Source organism: Tetrao urogallus, assembly GCF_951394365.1.
Source record: "Tetrao urogallus genome assembly, chromosome: 6".
Lineage (NCBI taxonomy): Eukaryota > Metazoa > Chordata > Aves > Galliformes > Phasianidae > Tetrao > Tetrao urogallus.
The window spans coordinates 46,617,443-46,636,401 of NC_136819.1; the positions used below are offsets into that span (position 1 = coordinate 46,617,443).

General features: G+C 38.3%; 1 protein-coding gene across 1 annotated transcript; it reads left to right on the forward strand.

The window, feature by feature from the left end:
- Nucleotides 1–12,714: 12,714 nt before the first annotated feature.
- Nucleotides 12,715–13,860, forward strand: BDKRB2 (bradykinin receptor B2; the record flags this gene model as incomplete). Its single annotated transcript, XM_079537252.1, has 1 exon — nt 12,715–13,860. The coding sequence occupies one exon, from the start codon at nt 12,715–12,717 to the stop codon at nt 13,858–13,860; it is 1,146 nt and encodes a 381-aa protein (XP_079393378.1).
- Nucleotides 13,861–18,959: the final 5,099 nt, after the last annotated feature.

Here is an 18,959-nt window from a genome sequence, read left to right on the forward strand (position 1 = left end):
GAAGGATCTCTCTCTTTTGCTAGCTGTGGGTACAAGAATTCTCTGAAGGGGCTGTGGTATGTATTCAAAAAAGAACCTTTCAAACAAAATCCTCACTACGTTTTTGTGTTGGCACTCATAATATCAAAAGAGCAGATAGACAAATCTTGGCAATCAACGGTGCTCAAAAACTGTGGTCACAGAGTGAAAAACAGATTTTCTCTATCAGATTCCAAAGTCTCTGACATCTCCTGCTGCTAACAACAGAGGGCAATAAATTAACACTCAGTTTAATTTCAGAACACTGGCAAAGAATGAAAAGGCAAAAATAAGATCATAATCCAAACGCTCGTTGTTGTATATTGGTGTTGTACATCACACCAGTTCTCAGCTGAAGAAGTATCCTGAGCCTTGCAGACCACACAGTGTTGAAAAACACGACTGCTTGTACAATCTAGTTAATCACCAAATACTTGTCAACATTTATTTGAATGCTTCGTTCTGCATTTCCATAGAAATATGATGCACTTCCACATAAAAATTGCCATTAGTGTTCTGCTATGTTTTCAGCAGGAAAACAAACTATGTTTGGGTGTGTAACAATTTTATCAGTGCTGACTTTCAAAATAACTGCAATGTAGTGTGAGGTTCACTATAGTTATTCTCTCTCTCTCACATACACACATATTTTAAGTATATATATAGTTTTGAGCTTTCCTCTGCGATGTACTCAATGTGGTAATTTATATCCTGTTATCTAAAAACTTACTTTTTCCAATTGCAAATGCCTCGTACATTGGCTAAGGCAGGAACAGAGACAAAAAAATAATATGAAATGACTGCCACGGCTGCTCAGGTAACAGCAGAGGTGGGCAAGTTTGACCCAGGAAGAGCAAGACAACATGACTTTCTGAAGTTTATCACCGAATTGAAAAAACTTACAGAGTTCTTTCTCCTTGACAAGGGAACTGTCTGATGCTTGGTTCGCAGAGAGTACAAAATGGAAAAGAAAATCAACCATTATATAGTTAATCATACTTTCCAGCCTATTCTGTAGTCTGAGCCCAATTTGATGTTTGGAAACTCTACCTTTATTGGATGAGGATGTCCATATATTGTATGCTTTTTTGGGAGACATTAAGTGAACCAAAGGCATTTTGTTATTTTAGCTTCTAGAAAAGACATATGCTGAGTGCAATACCTTCAGATATCTGCATGCTCAGACCCCACAGCATGCTGGCGAGGATAACTGTCTGTATCTGATGATGAAATCTTAGTTGCAGCAGCGCAGTGTGTTGTAAAAATGTAGTAAAGCCTGATCAACTCAAGAGTAAAATCTACTGGAGATACTTAGCCTTTTCTCGAAAGTCATAGTTGTAAGAGTCATTTGTGAAAACGTGCAGAAAATGCTGCATTATGGCAAATGCCATTAATAACTATGTAAACATAATTGTAATTGGAGGCACTGGAGGCAAATCTGCTTTTTTGCCTAAATGGCTGTTAAAATGTTCTCTAGAAGCTAGAAGCAAAGTACTTTCAGGGCACAGAGCCATTCATTTGAAAGGCAAATCTCAACATTAAATAGTGCACAAAGGAAGCAGCATGAATAAACATTATTTGGCCATTAGACCTTCACATTTTACCTAGTCACAAGAACTTAGAGCCGATACCCAGGAAAAAGAGCTGTTAGGAGAAAGGAATGGCTAAATAGGGCCAAAGAAGTGTGGTAGCAGTAATGTAGACTTGAAGAGGACATTCACATGCTCATCAATGAGGGAGCCTGAAGTGGAGTTTCTTAAGCTGCTGAGCAACACTTCTGTGCCTCCACTACAGCAAAGCAAGTAAAGGAGAATCAGTTGCTTCACCTTCCTGGAAGCAAAAATACTTCAGAATTTACAGGTTTTTTCCTCTTATTATTCCACCTCTGTTGCTGCATTCATAATGTCCAGTGCTTTCTTCAGGATATTCCCACTGTACATGGTAGAGAAGATACCAAGAAATTTATGAAACTTGTTATGCTTCGTCAGAGTTTTCCTGTTTTTCAGCCAAGTAAAAATAAGTATATGAAGGCAGGTTTGGTTTATTTTTCCTGTTATTTTGCCCATATGTACCTTTTTTTTCCAGAGAAATCACATAAAAGTAAAAACAAAAACCTTTGCCTCTAGCTCATCTGCTTTAACTGTTGCCAAGGTACCGCAGAGCTTTATATAGCATTCCTAGTGTCCCAAAAGACAAGCAGCAGGAATTTTCTTTCAAAACAAGACTAATCCAAAGTCCAATACACTGAGAACCACATCAAACTTACTCATTTCAAATACAGAAAACTATTTTTCAGATTTTAAGTATATTTTGTTGTTAAGCATAACTTTATGTTTCAATTATTTTTTCCACAAGAAATCAGCAGCTTCTCTTTTTCAGCTCTTAAAAGCTGAACTGTTTTAACAGGCTAATTCCCAGGAGACTTTTCCTTCTCTTCTTTTGCTGTAATTTTGCATCTTGTAGCCAGAATGCTCTATTTTATAGTCCCTATAATGCTCTGCTTAGCCTCAAAATTTGCCACTTTGTAGTAATATCATATAGCAAAGGTCACCAGCAGTGTCTGGAATTATTTCAAGAACTCCAAGGTATCTTGCATGGCTCCAGAAGCACACATTTCTCAGAGGCCCTATCTCATATTCATTCCAAAATACCTGTACTCAAGCACTTGAATGGCCTCCCAAACACTTGCTGTTCTGCTGCTGTTCTTCAAAATAACTAATTTTTTTAATCTTATGTATCTCTAGTGCTATACTGACTTAATGTCTTTCCTAAAGTCTTACAAATCTCCCCTTCTCTACACTTCTCCCTGTGATCACCTAAAGAGATAAGCGAAGGCAAATAAATATCTGAAAGGCAAATTTAACAGTACATACTTTAATACTACACAGATAACACACATTTGAAACAGGACTCTAACAGTCCACGGCATCACAAAACAGTCCATAAAAAGATGTGAGTGGGCACACATCAGCCCACAGCATTACCCCTCAACCTAGGAGCCTCATCCAGGCTCTCTTCTACCCTCACTGTAAACCCTGTCAGTTAAAGTCAGCTTATCTCTACTTACTTTCCTGACTTTGAAGAGCCATAGCTCTGTCCTGATATTAGCAAAAAGCTTCTTTAGCAAAAGCCAGTTCATATGTTACTTTCCACAAAATGTCCATAGCTTCCTAAGGATGCTCAGTGAGCTTTACTTTTTTGACATTCTGCTTCTGTTTGTTGGCTAAATTCAAATGGAAATTCAATTATTAGTACAAGAAGTACAAGCTAAGAATCTTAGGATAATCCAAGTTGGAAGGCATCAAGGAAGTCTAACTTCTTGCCATAATCTGGGCCAGTCGTGTGGTAAGATCATGTTACTCAATGTTTCATCCTTTTGTATTTTAAAACTTCTGAGGATGATAAAGTTAAAACTGAGTAATGGCTGGAGAATCTTGAAGATCTTGTTCTTTTGATTTTAGGCCAGATTGTAATGTTAGAAATGACAATTTCTCATTTCAGATTAAATAAAACTATAGTAACAAAAAAGTACTTTCAGAATGTCAGCAACTTCAAACTAAGGTGCCATTCGAATCATTTGGAGCACATTCTACTTTTAGTAGAACCATTTCTAAAATAGGTAGTAACAAATCAGGGGATGAACACCACCACTATCTCTAGACCAAATCTATGTAACCCTAACCCAAATCTACATAGATTTCATAGCGAGATTGGCCCTTTTCCATACACAGTTACCCTTCCCACTGATTCAGTTCAGATTTTCCTCTTCCTACCAGCTCTTACAGAAGTCTAGCCATTTTGTTCTGCCATTCACTATCTCAGTTGTAGTTATTTTACACACAGATACCATATTCTATCAGAATTATTGGATTTATTGAATAGGATTTAGAAAGCACTGAAAAATAACGTCCCAAGTTATTTGGAGATGAAAAGTATGGGATTTTTCAGGAAAAGCATAATATAAAAATACTAGTATTGTGACTCCTTTTAAGATATCAATTTGGAAAAAGTAATATGTAAAGTGCTTTATCACACTGGATTGGGCTTCTGTTCTTACCACATCTTTCTTTAGTTGATTACAACAGCAAGTATTGAAAGTGTGTGCCTTCACATCCCACCCATGGGAAAGAATAAAAGCCTCTTTAGACCCATTGTTATTGAGATAATTGCTTTAACAGAATACGTATTTTTCCTTTTTTATCTAACATAATTGACCCTTAATGGTAACTGCAGTATAATGGCTGCTGTTCCATGGTGTGCTTCAAGTTTACACACTGGAGATTCTCTAAACTCCTCTTTTAAGAAGTAAAAACTTCATTTTTTGTTCATTGCCTTAATTTTCTGACAAACTGGGGACTTGATTCTCATTAAAAGGCCTTTCCTTCTACAAGGTTATTTTTGTCCCAGTCAAGTTCCTCAATCTGGTTCAACAGAAGCCTCATAAAACTGAATAGTAATTGTGAGAGTAGCCATAGGGTGGAAAGGAACAGCAGAGGAGAATGAAGAACAGGAACTGCTGTGCCAGCATTGCCACAGGAAGTATCTGCTGATCTACAATATCATGTGAGCTAAAGCCAAGTATAGATTACTTTATACAAAGAGTGGAAATTAGAAATGAGTCATTTAGACGGTAAACGGAGAGAATAAATATCTTCATTGTGAAACTGAAGGTAAGAAACATTTTAAGAATTATTCAGGCACTCCTTCTGCCTCTCCAAAATAACGAATACATTCTCAGTAAAGCAGAGTTAAAAAGGATATTCTGAGTAACTTTCAGAGTACATTTCACAGTGGCCACATAATTATACATTTTTTATATTTGGACAAGGACACAACTCATATGCTTGCTAAGACCTATGAGAGGGAAACAACCAATCCCATTGCTCTTTGTCTGGATGGAAACAAGAAAGGTAATATACTGGGGACAGATGACAAGGATGATTTTTATAACAGTGAAAGTTGAGAAAAAAGTTGAGTGAGCAGCTTTGAAAATAAGCCTAAAAGAGAAAGAACAGAAATCATAAAGAAAATGTCTTTCCCATGTTTTTGTGAACAACAAATTCCAAAAATAAGACCCATCACAGAAGATGGCCTTGATCTTATGACATGTCTTTCAGTTCTTGCCAAAAAGCTTCTGTTTACTCTATCCCATCAACTGTTCTTGAGGCCTACTGGACCTGCAGGCATGAAGATAAAGGATATGCATTGAAGTTGTTATGTCATAACCCCATAATTAATTGAGAAAAAATAAAAATCTCTTTCCCCTGAAAAATTGTCCTGGAATGAAACCCTCTAAATGTGTTAAAATGAAACTTACGTATCTTTGGCTGGCAAACATTTATGATCTGTCAGATGGTCTCAAATGAGGCAGTTAGAGGGAGTTTTGTCACATCTTATTTTCTTAAGTCAGTAATTTTAACATTATAGGCCTTTGAGAAAACAGAAATACTACTTTAACTCAGCAGAAAACAGACTTTCTAGTAAGCACCATGCTGCAGAAAACCACCCTTACTTACAGCATCTCTTAAACTCTCATTTCAGTAACAGTAGATCTGTCAGGCAGGTGCCTTTTTTTCTTCTTATGGCTCTGACAGCTCCTCTGTCGCATTTATTGTAGTTTTTATAGCAGCATGAAGAAGCATGGCTCCTAGATTACTGGGCACCACTAAGGGACAGTTGGCTTCCCAAGCTGTCTTTAGGGATATTTAGGAGGACAAATCCTCACAAAAAATAAATAGGATTGGAACAGCCTCAGGTCTGCACAGGATCAGAGATTTAGACTGGAAACTGTGTCAGGCCTTGGGTGTTTTGCTGTTTCTTTCTGCAGCTGATCTTTCTTCTAATAAAGCGCATCACAAAAGTCTTATATTTCAGAAGTGAGCAAATGCCCTTCTCAATTTGCAGCCACTCAAAACTATTTTTTTTCCTCCCAGATTTTCTGTTCTTCTGTACCATAGTCACCTAGTTGTGTATAAAGCTACACGTATATATGATGAGCCACCTACTGGCAGTACCTAAATCAGATAAACCCAAAATACTGTTATGGATGATTCCACACATACTTCAGTGTGGATTTCAGCTGGATGCTCTATCCAGCCTTCACAAAGCCTTTGTTCTGAGTCTGTATTGCTGAAATGAATTTTGGGTCTGGATACCTAATTCCCAGGCACATATACCACCAAATAGGTGTGTGACAGCAAGAGAGAGTCATTTCAGGGAATAGGAGAGGCATAAATTGATTCTATGTGATCACACAAAAATAAGTAATAAAACTTAACTGAAACAGCTTATAAGAGTTCTGAAATTGAGTAATCATCAGTATTATACCACTTTATTTCAGGGAACACAATCTGGATGCATGAATAGACTTCTGCAATAGCATTTGTCCACAAAATGAAACATGCTGTTTCATTTTAATTGAATACTCTTTCTCTAAGTTCAGTGCATGTATTCCATTAACTTAATATAGGAAGAAAAATGAGTATCAGCCATATGCTTCTAAAAAATAAAAAAGAATAAAAGAAAAAGGCTCCTAATGTTATGGTTTTGGTGTGATGATTCCAGGCTGCCTGTCATCTTCCCTGAATGTCCTGCCTGCACGAACTCCTGCACCATGCACTTCCTGACACAGCACACCCTGTTTGCCTGTCCTGTTTGCCCATCCTGTTTGCCTGAACCATTCTATCATTTTTGAAAGGTCACAGAGAACAGGAGAGGTGCCTGAGGATCAGAGGAAAGCCAAAGTCACTGCAGTCTTCAAAAAGGGCAAGAAGGATGAGCTGGGAAACTACAGGCTAGCCAGCCTCACCTCCATCCTTGAGAATGTGATGGAGCAGCTTATTCTGGATGTCATCACCAAGCAAATGGAAGAGAAGAAGGTTATCAGGAGTAGTCAGCATGGATTCACAAGGGGTAGCTGGTAGCTTTCTGTGGCATCATGATCAGCTGGGTAGATGAGGGAAGAACAGTGGATGTTGTGTACCTTCATGTCAGCAAGACTTTAGACACTGTCTCCATACATCCTCATGGGTAAGCTCAGGAAATGTGGGATAGACAACTCGACAGTGGACTGAGAACTGGCTGACTGGCATAGTTCAGAGAGCTGTGATCAGCAGCAGAGAGTTTAGTTGGAGGCCTGTAGCTAGTGGTGTTCCCCAGGGGTTGGTGCTGGGTTCAGTCTTGTTCATCAATATCTTCATCAGTGATCTGGATGAAGAGATAAAGTGCACCCTTAGCAATTTTGCAGATGATTCTAAACTGGGAGGAGTGGCTGAGTGCATCCGGCAGGTTGAAGGAGGTGATCTTCCCCCTCTACTAAGCCTGTACGTCTGAAGTACTGTGTCCAGTTCTGTGCTCCTCGTTTCAAGAAAAGACAGGGAACCTCTAGAGAGAGTCCAGTGGAGGGCCACGAAGATGATGATGGGCCTGAAGCATCTCCCTTATGAGGAAAGGCTGAGAGGCCTGGAGAAGAGCAGACTGAGAGAGGACATTATCAGTGTTTATAAGTATCTAAAGGTCAGGAGCTGCAGGGTTAGACTAGATGTTCCCCAGAGATCACTTCCAACAACTACAATTCTGTGATTCTGTGAAGATGCTGGCAACAACACTCTCCTGCTGTATTTGCATTTTAAACAGACAGAAGGAATAAATCAATAAGCCAGTTTCAACTTCTTACCACTGATTTGATTTTTTTTAATTTTTTTTTAAAGCTTTTGTGTAGACTTATGTCCTTCTTTATGTAATACAAAGATAAGAAGCAGTAATTTGTGTATAAGATGACTTAATTTTGTTTCTCTAAGCAAACGAAACATACAAAAATAATATTTATATTTCAGCCTTTTCCAGTTTTAAAAATATGTGGTATCACTATCATTTATGTTGATGCTAATAAATAAGACCAAGAATAACTAAGACCCCAATCCAAGTGCCTGGATATATATAAACACTGAACAAAACAGTTCTTGAGCTGGGCAGCACAGAATGTGGTGATTAGAGAGTTTATTCTATCATCTAGGGGGAGGGAATATTCAAAGGTTTGCTTTGAATAAAATTGAATCAAACCTCCCTTCATCTTTCTGGTGGATTAGAAGCCTTACACTGCTCAGAGAAATAGGCATGTCTTAAGAGGCAGAGCGTGGACACAGTATGACACAGTGGAAGAGTGGTGTAGTGGCTCCTTGCACTTATTCCAAAGTGACACGACAATGGTTAGCTAACCCTGATCCCAAAAAGAAGAGGAAAGGAGAAATTTTTCATGTCTGTGAAAAGCTGACAAACTATAAACCCAGGACAACAGCAACAGGACAACAACAAGCATTCAGGGTGAAGACATTGGTAGAAATATAATTGCAAGGATGCTCAGGTCCTTGTTTAGTTTTAAGCTGTATCTACAATTGCTTATGGGCAAAATAAGGGCTGTTTATTGTAGGAGACCATAAATTAGAAATGCAAGTGTGGAGGCCTGCAGTGACTCATTTCAGCCCTAAGATCCTAGGTGATGTCATTTATGGACAATTTGATCACACCAGGATGTGGCTATAATTTACAAATAAGAGAAAGCGTAAACTTTCAGAACCTGAAATATTACATCATGCTTGTAATTCCAGTACTTTTGTAATTGGAAATATTGCCATGGGCTAAACAGTCTTGCCTCAAGGAATGTTTATGCTATTTTTTTTTGTCAGTGTAATTCAAGCATCTCATCATTAATTTGGATACCAAGAAGAAAAAGTTCATAAACTAACAAACAGTGAGTATTCTGCCTAAATTTAAGACTGATAGTCTTCTTCCCCCCTTTTTGGTCACCAATACCCTTACTTACATAATAGTTTACACTTAGGTTTCCCAATCCTTGAGAAACAAGCAGCCAAGAAGGTTGAGGTCATATGGCAACAGTTTCTATCTTCTGCTTTATCCTGTGCTCTTGCAGATTATTTTTCACTGTATCTCAGCATGTGAGCAAATATTTAGCATAGTATAATAAAAGTTTAACACCACTTTCAGAGATACCCAAATCTGATTGTGAAAAACATTCACTTGATGCAGCATGGGCATTTCTCCATTTGGAGAAGAAAATGTCTCAGCTTTCCTGGAACTCATTCATATCCATTAGCACTATTAACTGAGTTCTGAGATATTTCCCCCTGCATTTGCATTCCTTATTTTGCAGCTCTTGATCTTTAGAGGGCTTATAATCGTGCTTCATCATATTCTACATCTCCTCCTTCAGTCCATCCATAGGCTCTAGCATGTACAGCAGTAACGTGGAGATCTTACATCCTCACCTAATATTTATCTCAGGGATTCCTGGACTCTGTGCCTTATCTTTGAATTTCTGCTCCTCTTTCACATGTCTTCTGGCATGCTTCCGCCATGATGGTACATACAAGTCTATCCTTGATTAGAAGAAGAATCCCCCAGGTTTACAGGCAAAGATAAGAAGTGTCAATGATTGTTCACAGCTCTCAGAGCTTTCAAATCATGGCATTTGTGACTGCCACCTTTTGGAGTCCTTCTCCCCTTATCTGTAAACGATCCAGGACCACAGCAATTACAGTATATTACCCTCTTCTTCTCAATCTCTGTGTGAGTGTACCTTATTTGCAGCATTGGCTGGATCATGCCATTGCTCAACATATGACTGCAGTAGCCAACACCATAGCCCTGCTCCACTGCTCAGGACAGTGTTGTGGGCTGGGTGCCATCAGCCATCAGCACAGGCAAGGCAAGGCATGGCTGTCTGCCACACAAGCCATGCTGCAGCCTCCAACTGCCGAAACCTTGCCACTTATGCCCAATACCACTAGCAAAAAAAAAATAATTCTGGAACAACAAAAAACAATGACTGACAAAGTTTTTATCTGACTGTAAAGGATGAAGTATCCCATAATAAGAGGTGAACTTCAGCAGGAACAAATTCAACCCACTACAGCAGTTCTTCATAATCAGTAATAGTAAATTGCTTCAGCTAGACAGTTTACGTCAAAATCATCAGATAAAATCAGTCCAAGATGAGACATTAAAACTGCTTTGCATTGTGCACACAGTGTCTTTGTGAGGGGATTACACTTATTTTCACTGGCCTGAGATAAGACTATGGCAAATCAATCTCTTTTCTAAATTGTGGTTGCATAAATCATAACATATTCAGTAAGCACATGGTTTACATGACTTTCCTGTGCTGCAGAGAATAGCCCCAGGCAATTGTTTAAATAGGACATGTAATGATGATTAGCAAATTTTACACCATTTACACCGTCATTTCTAACAATGTTTTACACCAGGGCCTGAGCTAAGGACCAAGGAGACAGATAAGCCAGGAGCCACACAGCAGAGCCTTGGTCACATTCTAACTAGGTCCTGAAGTCTGTTCCTAGACCACAGCAATGTCACAGAAGTAACTTATTTTAAACAATTCTCGGTCTTTCTACAGCACAATCGCTTAAAAGGTGAATTAAAGGAAAGATATCATCAACCAGTGGGCAGTTTTTGTGCTTCCGTTTGCTGTAAAATTAATTCCTGGTTCTCGCTTTCCTATTAGTCATAATTATGAGAAAGAGGCATAGAAATTGCCAACAGTATCATAGTCTTAATGACTTTGAATTACTAATGAATGCCTTATTAAGTATCTGCAGATACTCAACCTCAAAGAATTTCATAGTGCACTTAATTCTTGCTGCTGCCTGCTCCCGGCAGAAACAACAGCTTCTGCTTACAGCATCGCCCAACAGAACTTCTGTTCTCAGATGACCTTCTGTTGGTCCATTAGCATTTTACTTCCTAAACACTGTTAGAGCATGAAGTGCCAGGAAAAGGGCTACAAAGAGGGTGAAAGGTCTAGAGGGCAAGATGTGTAAGAAGCGGCTGCGGCCCCTTGGCTTGTTCAACCCGGAGCAGAGGGGGCTGTGAGGAAGCTTATGGCGGCCTGCAGCTCCTCCCAGGGACTGGCAAAGCAGTGCTGTGCTTTGCTCTATGTGACAGCAACAGGGCCCGAGGGAACTGCGTGGAGCTGTGGCAGGGGAGGGGCAGCTGGGAGTGTTGTTTCATCGCTAAATGTTCTCAGTCTCACTTGTTTTATCCAGTTGACCTATACTGCCTGACACTTGTGTTGTAAATTTTATGGCAGAGAGTTTTTGTTATACTTAGTGCAGTCTTGATCTTTGCATTTGATTCCCAAGCACTACAGTACTTAATTAAAATGAATACACAAAATACGGTCATCATTTTTCAGCAGTTCTTCATCTTAGAGGTGAATGTCAACATGCATACTTAGCATTGACTTTTACCAACCAGCTAGTGCGGTAACCAGAACATGAATGAGAACTTTATCCTTCCAGGAATTATAGATGTTTTTCACTGCCAAGTTACCAGATGAGTCAGAAAAATGTTTTAGTTAAAAATACATCTGAAAAGCTTCCAATGAAACCACAATATTATCAGAGGTATTTTAAAGACCTGGAATAAAACAAACAATATTTTTGTCACCTAGTTCAGATAACTATGCATACAGGCCTGGATTCTTATATTTGGGCATTCAGTCTCAGGAACATGGGAATAATTGCCACAGCTAACATTTTAACAGTGCCAAGTGGAATCTGGACATTCAACTGCTTGATGCTAGTGACATATTTAAACACGTACTGAGATTTATGTCCTTAAATAATTCCCTGTAAGACCCTATGCTGTTCTGAATGTTTACAATACAGCACCTGGTTTTCACATTCTGCTCTTACAACTCAAATTAACTCACTGGAGCTTCACTGCAGACAGGTAATAGAATCAGAATATCCCAAGTTAAAAGGGATCCATAAGGATCAAGTCCAACTCCTAAGGTCTTTGCTTACATGATGGCCACTATCTTTGCCAATCTGTCAACCCACCTGCTATGGATCAATTAAACCTAGATTCCCTTCCAAAGGTTGTACCATTCATCTCTTCTGTGGCTTGAAGGAGATGGTAACACAAGTACAGAAATGCGCAGGTGATTCCAGTGAGTTGACAAAACCACACTGCTTCCGAATACTAATCCTCACTCCTGCAGCATTCTCAGTGCAAACTAGACCTGCAAACTAAATTGCTGTGAGAGGAGATTTTGACAAAAATAAGGAGCTGTGTGGAGAGGAAACACTATTGAATTCCATCAGTTCTAGTTTTACAGAAGGAAGAAAATGTTGAGAGACATGCCACAAGACTGTGAGCTTTTCAGCTGAAAGCATGAGTCTCACAGTGATGCATCTTCCTTTGGGAGACTATGAATACTGATACACAAAGATAAGAAAAGAAAGTAATCATTACCCTTATCAAAGAATTCAAAAGAAAAAGAAAGAAAAAAAAAAAGGAAGACAAGGAAAACAAAACAAGTAAGCTTGCTGTTTTATTTTATTCACTTACTAGTGAACAAAGGCCAGCAAATGTTCTTTGCCAGCTTCAGTTAACCTGCTTATTACAGTGATGGCTGTTGCTTTGCACCCTTAAAATTGTTCCACACATGTGGTCCATGGCAGTTTACTCTGTGAAACCGTCTGCAAGCAAGCAAGGTGACTACAGAAAAGCAACCCAGAGAATCCTAAGTATGTTTGATGCTGTTTTTGTTTAAGACAGTGGGAAAAGCAGAGCCAGCTTTTCTTCTTGTCTTTTGCAGCAATGAGCTAGCAGTCTCATTTTACCTTTTTTTTTTTCTTTTTTCTCTGCACAGAAATGGTTACCATCACACCTGAAAACATTGTGCAACTTTACAATGTTGTGGCCACACAGGAGTTTACAATCAGTCCAGCAGGTTTCCACAATAATTCAAGTGTGCATCAAATGAATGAATATGAATGTATTAATCCAGATGCATGGAAATGGCTACAGACTTATCAGCCTGGATTCCTTTGGATTATATTTATTCTGGGAACAATAGAAAATGCCTTTGTCCTTATCGTCCTGTGCTTCCACAAGAGTCGCTGCTCTGTGGCTGAAATTTACCTAGCAAATATGGCATTTGCTGATCTAATGTTTGTCTGTTCTTTACCTTTCTGGGCCATTAATATTTCTAATAATTTTCAGTGGACTTTTGGCCTGTTCCTCTGTAAAGCTGTCAACACAATCAGCTACATGAACTCTTACTCTAGCATTTATTTTCTGACGTTAGTGAGCATCGATCGCTATCTAGCCTTGGTAAAAACCATGTCTCTGGGACGGATGCGGCGAACAGCCTGTGCCAAGTGGAACAGTTTTATAATCTGGGTGTGTGCACTGTTCATATGCTCACCTACAATGGTGTTCCGAAACTTACAGTATTTCGAAGAGTACAACATCACAGCCTGCTTTCTTGATTATCCAAACCCCTACTGGCGCCCTGCAAACAATTGCCTGCTGAATACTGTGGGCTTCATGATCCCACTCTGTGTAATTACCTATTGCACTACTCAGATCACCAAGGCCTTACGAAGTAATAAGTTACAAAAACTCAAGTTAATCCAGACAGAGAGGAAAGCCACCTTGCTGGTCCTTGCTGTGCTCTTGCTGTTTGTCATTTGCTGGCTTCCATTCCAGATCAGCACCTTCATCGACACAGTCTGCTACCTAGCAGGGAATTTGAAATGCCTTGAAGAAATCAATGATATTGTGACCCAGATGGCAATGTACTGCGCCTATAGCAACAGTTGCTTGAACCCAGTCCTGTACGTTATTGTTGGGAAACACTTCCAGAAGAAGGCAGTGGAATTCTACAAGGACTTGATCCCACAAAGGTGCAGAAAATCACAGTCTGTGAAGACAGAAAACTCCCTGGACACTTTACGAACTTCCATTTCAAGTGAATATCTAAGGAAAAAATCTGTTTTGCCATTATCACAATAGCACAGTTTGTTCATAATGGAAAAAAAAAACCACTTTTGATATATCAGTCTCCACTAATATGCATCTGCTATGAGTCAGCAGAATGAACACGTAGCAACATTCATCATTTGAGGGAAAGTAATGGTTTGATCTTAAAATCAAACCCAATACAGTGAATTGCTTCTAATATTACTGGTCATTTTTCTAACTGAATCATTCTTTGTAACATATTTACATTTTCATGGCTGAATTATAGTGTTTTGTATGTATCATTTGAAATGATTGTATTTCTGTGGAATATAAGTGTCAGAATGCACACAGAGTTCTCTGAATAGAGTCCCAGTCTCGAAGCTATTGTAAGGGCCATGCAACTACTTATGGTACCTGTACCCTTGGATAGAGTACATTTTTTGATAGGATGGAGTTGTATTTATGTAAGTTTAAATGAATCCATCAAGACTATTACTGAAATGGATTTTCAAACATGGTCATCTTCTGGGCTTTTCTCTGCTTTGAAGTAATTTTATTTACTTGATTTACAAGCTGGGCCTTCTTGCAAATGCTGTGACTGCTGAGTGCTGATTTACTTCTGCCTGTATGTATGCATAGTTCAGAAAAGGCAGTGCAGTAAAGAAAGGAAGGCTGCAGCCAACCTCATGAAGGCAGTGGAGTTTTCTTTATAGCAGGAGAATCTTTACTCCTGCAATGAGGTAAAGCATTCACTATAGAGAGCTCTTTAGAGTTAATGTTATTCACATTTATAGCTATCCTACAGATCAGAAACTTGTTTTTGAATATTCACAAAGCATAATTAATATTTGCAATATTATTTAATGGAAACAAATGCTCAGTGCAATGGGCACAATCTCACAAGAAGAAAAATATAGAGAAGAGCATCACCTCACTGCCTTAGAAAGATGACTGAAGCTAATAGGGGTCTTGAATGCTAGGAATACTCCAAATATGGCATTTTCCAGCTCTAATACTACCTAAATTTTATTTACGGAGTTAGTCTAACTGATTAAAATACAAAATAACAATTCATAAATTAGACAATTTAAAAATGAAAGAATTTTACACAGAAGAAGCTCAGTGTCCTTAATAGCCAGTAAGAACTTTTACTTCTAAGAACCTAGATCTAAAACCGAATTGGTGACGATCTAAAAGCTTCTGAAATCAACAGAGCCTTCCTGTTCCTTTCAAAGCACTTAAAGTTGGAATTTTAATTTAAGTGCTTAAAACTCTGAAGAAATAGAGTTTTGAGACATCAGTAAACTCAAAATGCTAATGTGTGACCTTTATTCATAAGAACGAGAACAGAGTAATAAAGTTCCATTCAAGCTAGGAAATCTGTATTCAATCTTCAAGTAACTAAACTAAAGAAACACTCTTGAAGTCTGTGAATGTGCTATATAAACTACGGGATTTAGATGGCTGCAGATAATTTATAAACAATTTCTATAGGTTTCATTTAAACACACATTATAATTCTATGTTATAAATATTTCTACTGTTTGTTCTATATATTGTCCAAGATGCCTGTGATGAAACACTGCAAGTCTTACTGTTATCTCCAATGTTACCAGTATCGTCTTGTTCAGGAGCATGCTGTTCACACAACCTTTAAGTGAAACCATACAGAGGTTATGGGGACAATGGAAAAGAATTTTGAGTATTTGGTACTGACAAGTGAAATATGAAAATATTATGACATGTAAAGAATATGACATTAATTTAATGTAAATAAATAGATGTGTTATTTTGCTATACAGTAAATACGTACAACAGAAAATAAACTACCTTAAGATATGAAATGTGATGGTGTTTTGTTCTCTAGCTTGAGTTCACTTACTTAGGAGGGACTTGTCCGAAGTGCAACTGTTACGGATATTTTCCTTCTTTCTCTTCCTGTTGTACCAAGAGAAAGCAAGTTGAAAGAATAGAATTTTAGGTACTTTAAAATGTTTGGGTCAGTTTTCTTTTGGGTCAGCCCATTTCTGAATGGTGCTAAACACCCTCAATTGCTTTTGAAGTTAAAAGATTAATTCAGATGGATAAAGATACTGAAATCCCTTCAGTAGCTCTTCTTTGCACCTTTGTAGCTCATTTTCTTGTGAAGCAGCAGATGCTCCTTTTTTTTCTGAGGACTTGGGGTACCCAAGAACCTGTAGGTGCCCTCCATAGCTGCCTACAGATGGGCTGCCTGCCTAAAGCCTTTACTCATCTATGAAAGCAGATACCAACAGTATCAACAGATACAGATACACAGATATCAACAGGCAAAGTATTTACATCAAGCTCTGCAGATTGTAGAATGCAATAGGCTGACTTCCAAGTCACTTACTTTCTAGAGCTATCACATATTGTCTAGTATTGGCATATACCACTTATACAGGTAACGAAGTAAAACCAGAGGAACAGCAACTGTATGAAAACTCAGCTGACATTTTAACAGAGTAGTTCAGTTGGAACGGACCTTCAAAAACCACAAATTCCAACTACCTGACAACTTCAGGGGTAACCTCAACTTAAAACATTGTCTGAATGCCTCTGGACAACTGACAGGCATGGGGCGCTCCCCAGGAAGTGTGTTTGACCACGTTCACAGTACAGAAATTTTTCCTAATGTCCAATGTGATCCTAACAGCTCTGCCACTCCCACCCTTGCTATCAGTTCCAGGAGCAGAGCCAGGCATCTCCTGCTTCCCATCCTCAGGGAGCAAGGAGGTTGCCGCCCAGCTTCCTCTTCTCCAGCTGGACAGCCCAGTGCCCTCAGCCTCTCCTGATAGGGCATGCCTTTCGCTGTCACAGCTTTTCTGCCCTCCACTGGAAGATTCCAAGCACTTTAACAACATTTTTTAGTGTGTGGAGCCTAGGTCTGCAACGCCATATGCAATGTGAGGCTACACTAATACTAAATATAGCTGATAAGCACCACTTCTGACCACTTTGCTGTGCATAACGCGTCCCACAATGTAGTTTGGCCTCTTGCCTGCAAAGGCACAGTGCTGGTCTATGCTGAGCTGCTGTCAGAGCACCCTAGGTCCTTCTTGCTGAGCTGCTCTCTGGCCACTCCTCTCCCAGCCGGTGTCTGGCATTGCTCTGTGTAGATATGGGCAGGAATAGTTATGAACTTTTTACTGCCTGTTTTTTCAAGTGGATTATTGACTCCACCTGGAAAACAATTTAACAGTCTTACAAAGAGTTAGGTCCAAGTGGCTGATGCTTGTTGTGGATAGGAGGATGTTGCTGTTCACACAGGCACTCTGTGGAGAAGTCAGGAACTCAGACTAAGATTCTAAGATGTCTAAACACCTGTTCCAAGATGATTTAGCACCTGTATTAGATCCTATTCATTTCACAATTTCCAGGAAATGCATAGAATTGAATTTTGATTCTTTATTGCTGAAAACATGAAAACAAAACAAAACAAAACAAAAACAAAAACAGAAGCTAGATTAACAAAGAGGAGTTGGGCTTGAAAACTGATGCTTTGATCTATTTTGAAATGATGATTTTAGTAAGTCTGCATTTTTTATCATTTACGTTTTAGATGTAGCTACCATCTGCTATTTGATGTCTGTGAGAAAACACAGATGTTGGTCACTCTTAGAAAATTTGTGTCCAAGCAAGGCTGAATTCCACAGTTCTTGTTATTGCTCAAATGTTCTTTATGAAAAAACAACTTCAACACAAATCCACTAGCGTAAGCAAAGAGGAAGTTATGGAAAGTTTATGACGAAGATCTACTTTTCCATTTAACTTACCTTAGTACTCAGTGTGGGATGAGATATTTAAATATTGACCTCCTGTAGGTTATTAGGATTTATGTTGTGTGTTCGAAAAAATTCTTTACCAAAATAAAAATTTTGATTGAGATGTAAAAAAAAAAAAATTGACAGAAGAGAAGTAGATGGCGTCATTTGAGATATTTTTAATTCTGATTCATTTGGTTAGTAAAATAAACAAATGTTGAAACAAGTTACTGTTCAAATGGAAGTATTTGAGTGCTTCAAGTCTTCCAATCAAATACTGGATTTTTTTAGAATTTTTTTCAGTGTGATTTCAGGCAAACAGAACAATGTTTCAAGTTTCTGTAAATTGCACCATAATATAGCATATTTTTAATCAGTAAAATGAAAGTTAGAATAAAACTGCTTATCATGATGACAAGGAAGTCTGTCATGTGATATCAGAGTATAGCCTTGCATGATCTTTTTAAATTTTAACTAATTAATCAAAGGAGAGCACAGTGGAGTAAGAATTTGGAGAGATGGTGAATTTGTTGGGCAGACAGCCAACAAGACTAATGTTTTCAAACAGAATTGTATCACAGAATGGTTGGGTTGGAAGGGACCTTAAAGTTCATCCAGTTCCCATCCCTGCTGTGGGCTGGCTGTCCCCCACTAGCTCAGGCTGCTTAAGGCACCATCTAACCTGGCCTTGAACACTTCCAGGGGTGGGGCACCCACAGCTTTCTGGGCAGCCTGTACCACTGCTTCACCACCCTTTGAGTAAAAAATTTCCCCCTAACATCTAATATAAATCTCCCTTCTTTTAGTCTATAAGTGAATAGCATGAATAGCGTTCCAGTTCCTTGTTATTAAATAAATATAATATAAATATTTATATAATATTTATTATATAAATAATATAAATAAATAATAATAAATAAATAATAATAAATAATAAATATATATAAATATAAATATATAATATAAATATTTATATAATATATATATAAGTATAAATAAAATGTTATTTTTTCACTGCTCTTTAAGAAGTTGAAGATACCTACTGTTTACACACGTGTAATTGAGAGATTTGTATTTAGAAATTTGATATCTAATCTCAGATTAGAGGGCAATTAAAATGAAAAAATTAAGTTTATAGACGATTAGTTTCAGTCAACAAAGTCTCATGTAATGAAACAAAATGCAGATGGCATTTTCCATGCCTGATAAATTACAGACACGGTCACACAATCCTGAGAAGTAATGTTCACAGAGGTGCATGCACTAGATAGCTATAGTGGTGTGCAAATGACATCGGTTTTCAAAAATGGTGGAAAGGTTTAGTGATTCCAGGTTTCAGCTACCCTTCCCAAACACCTCTTCTGC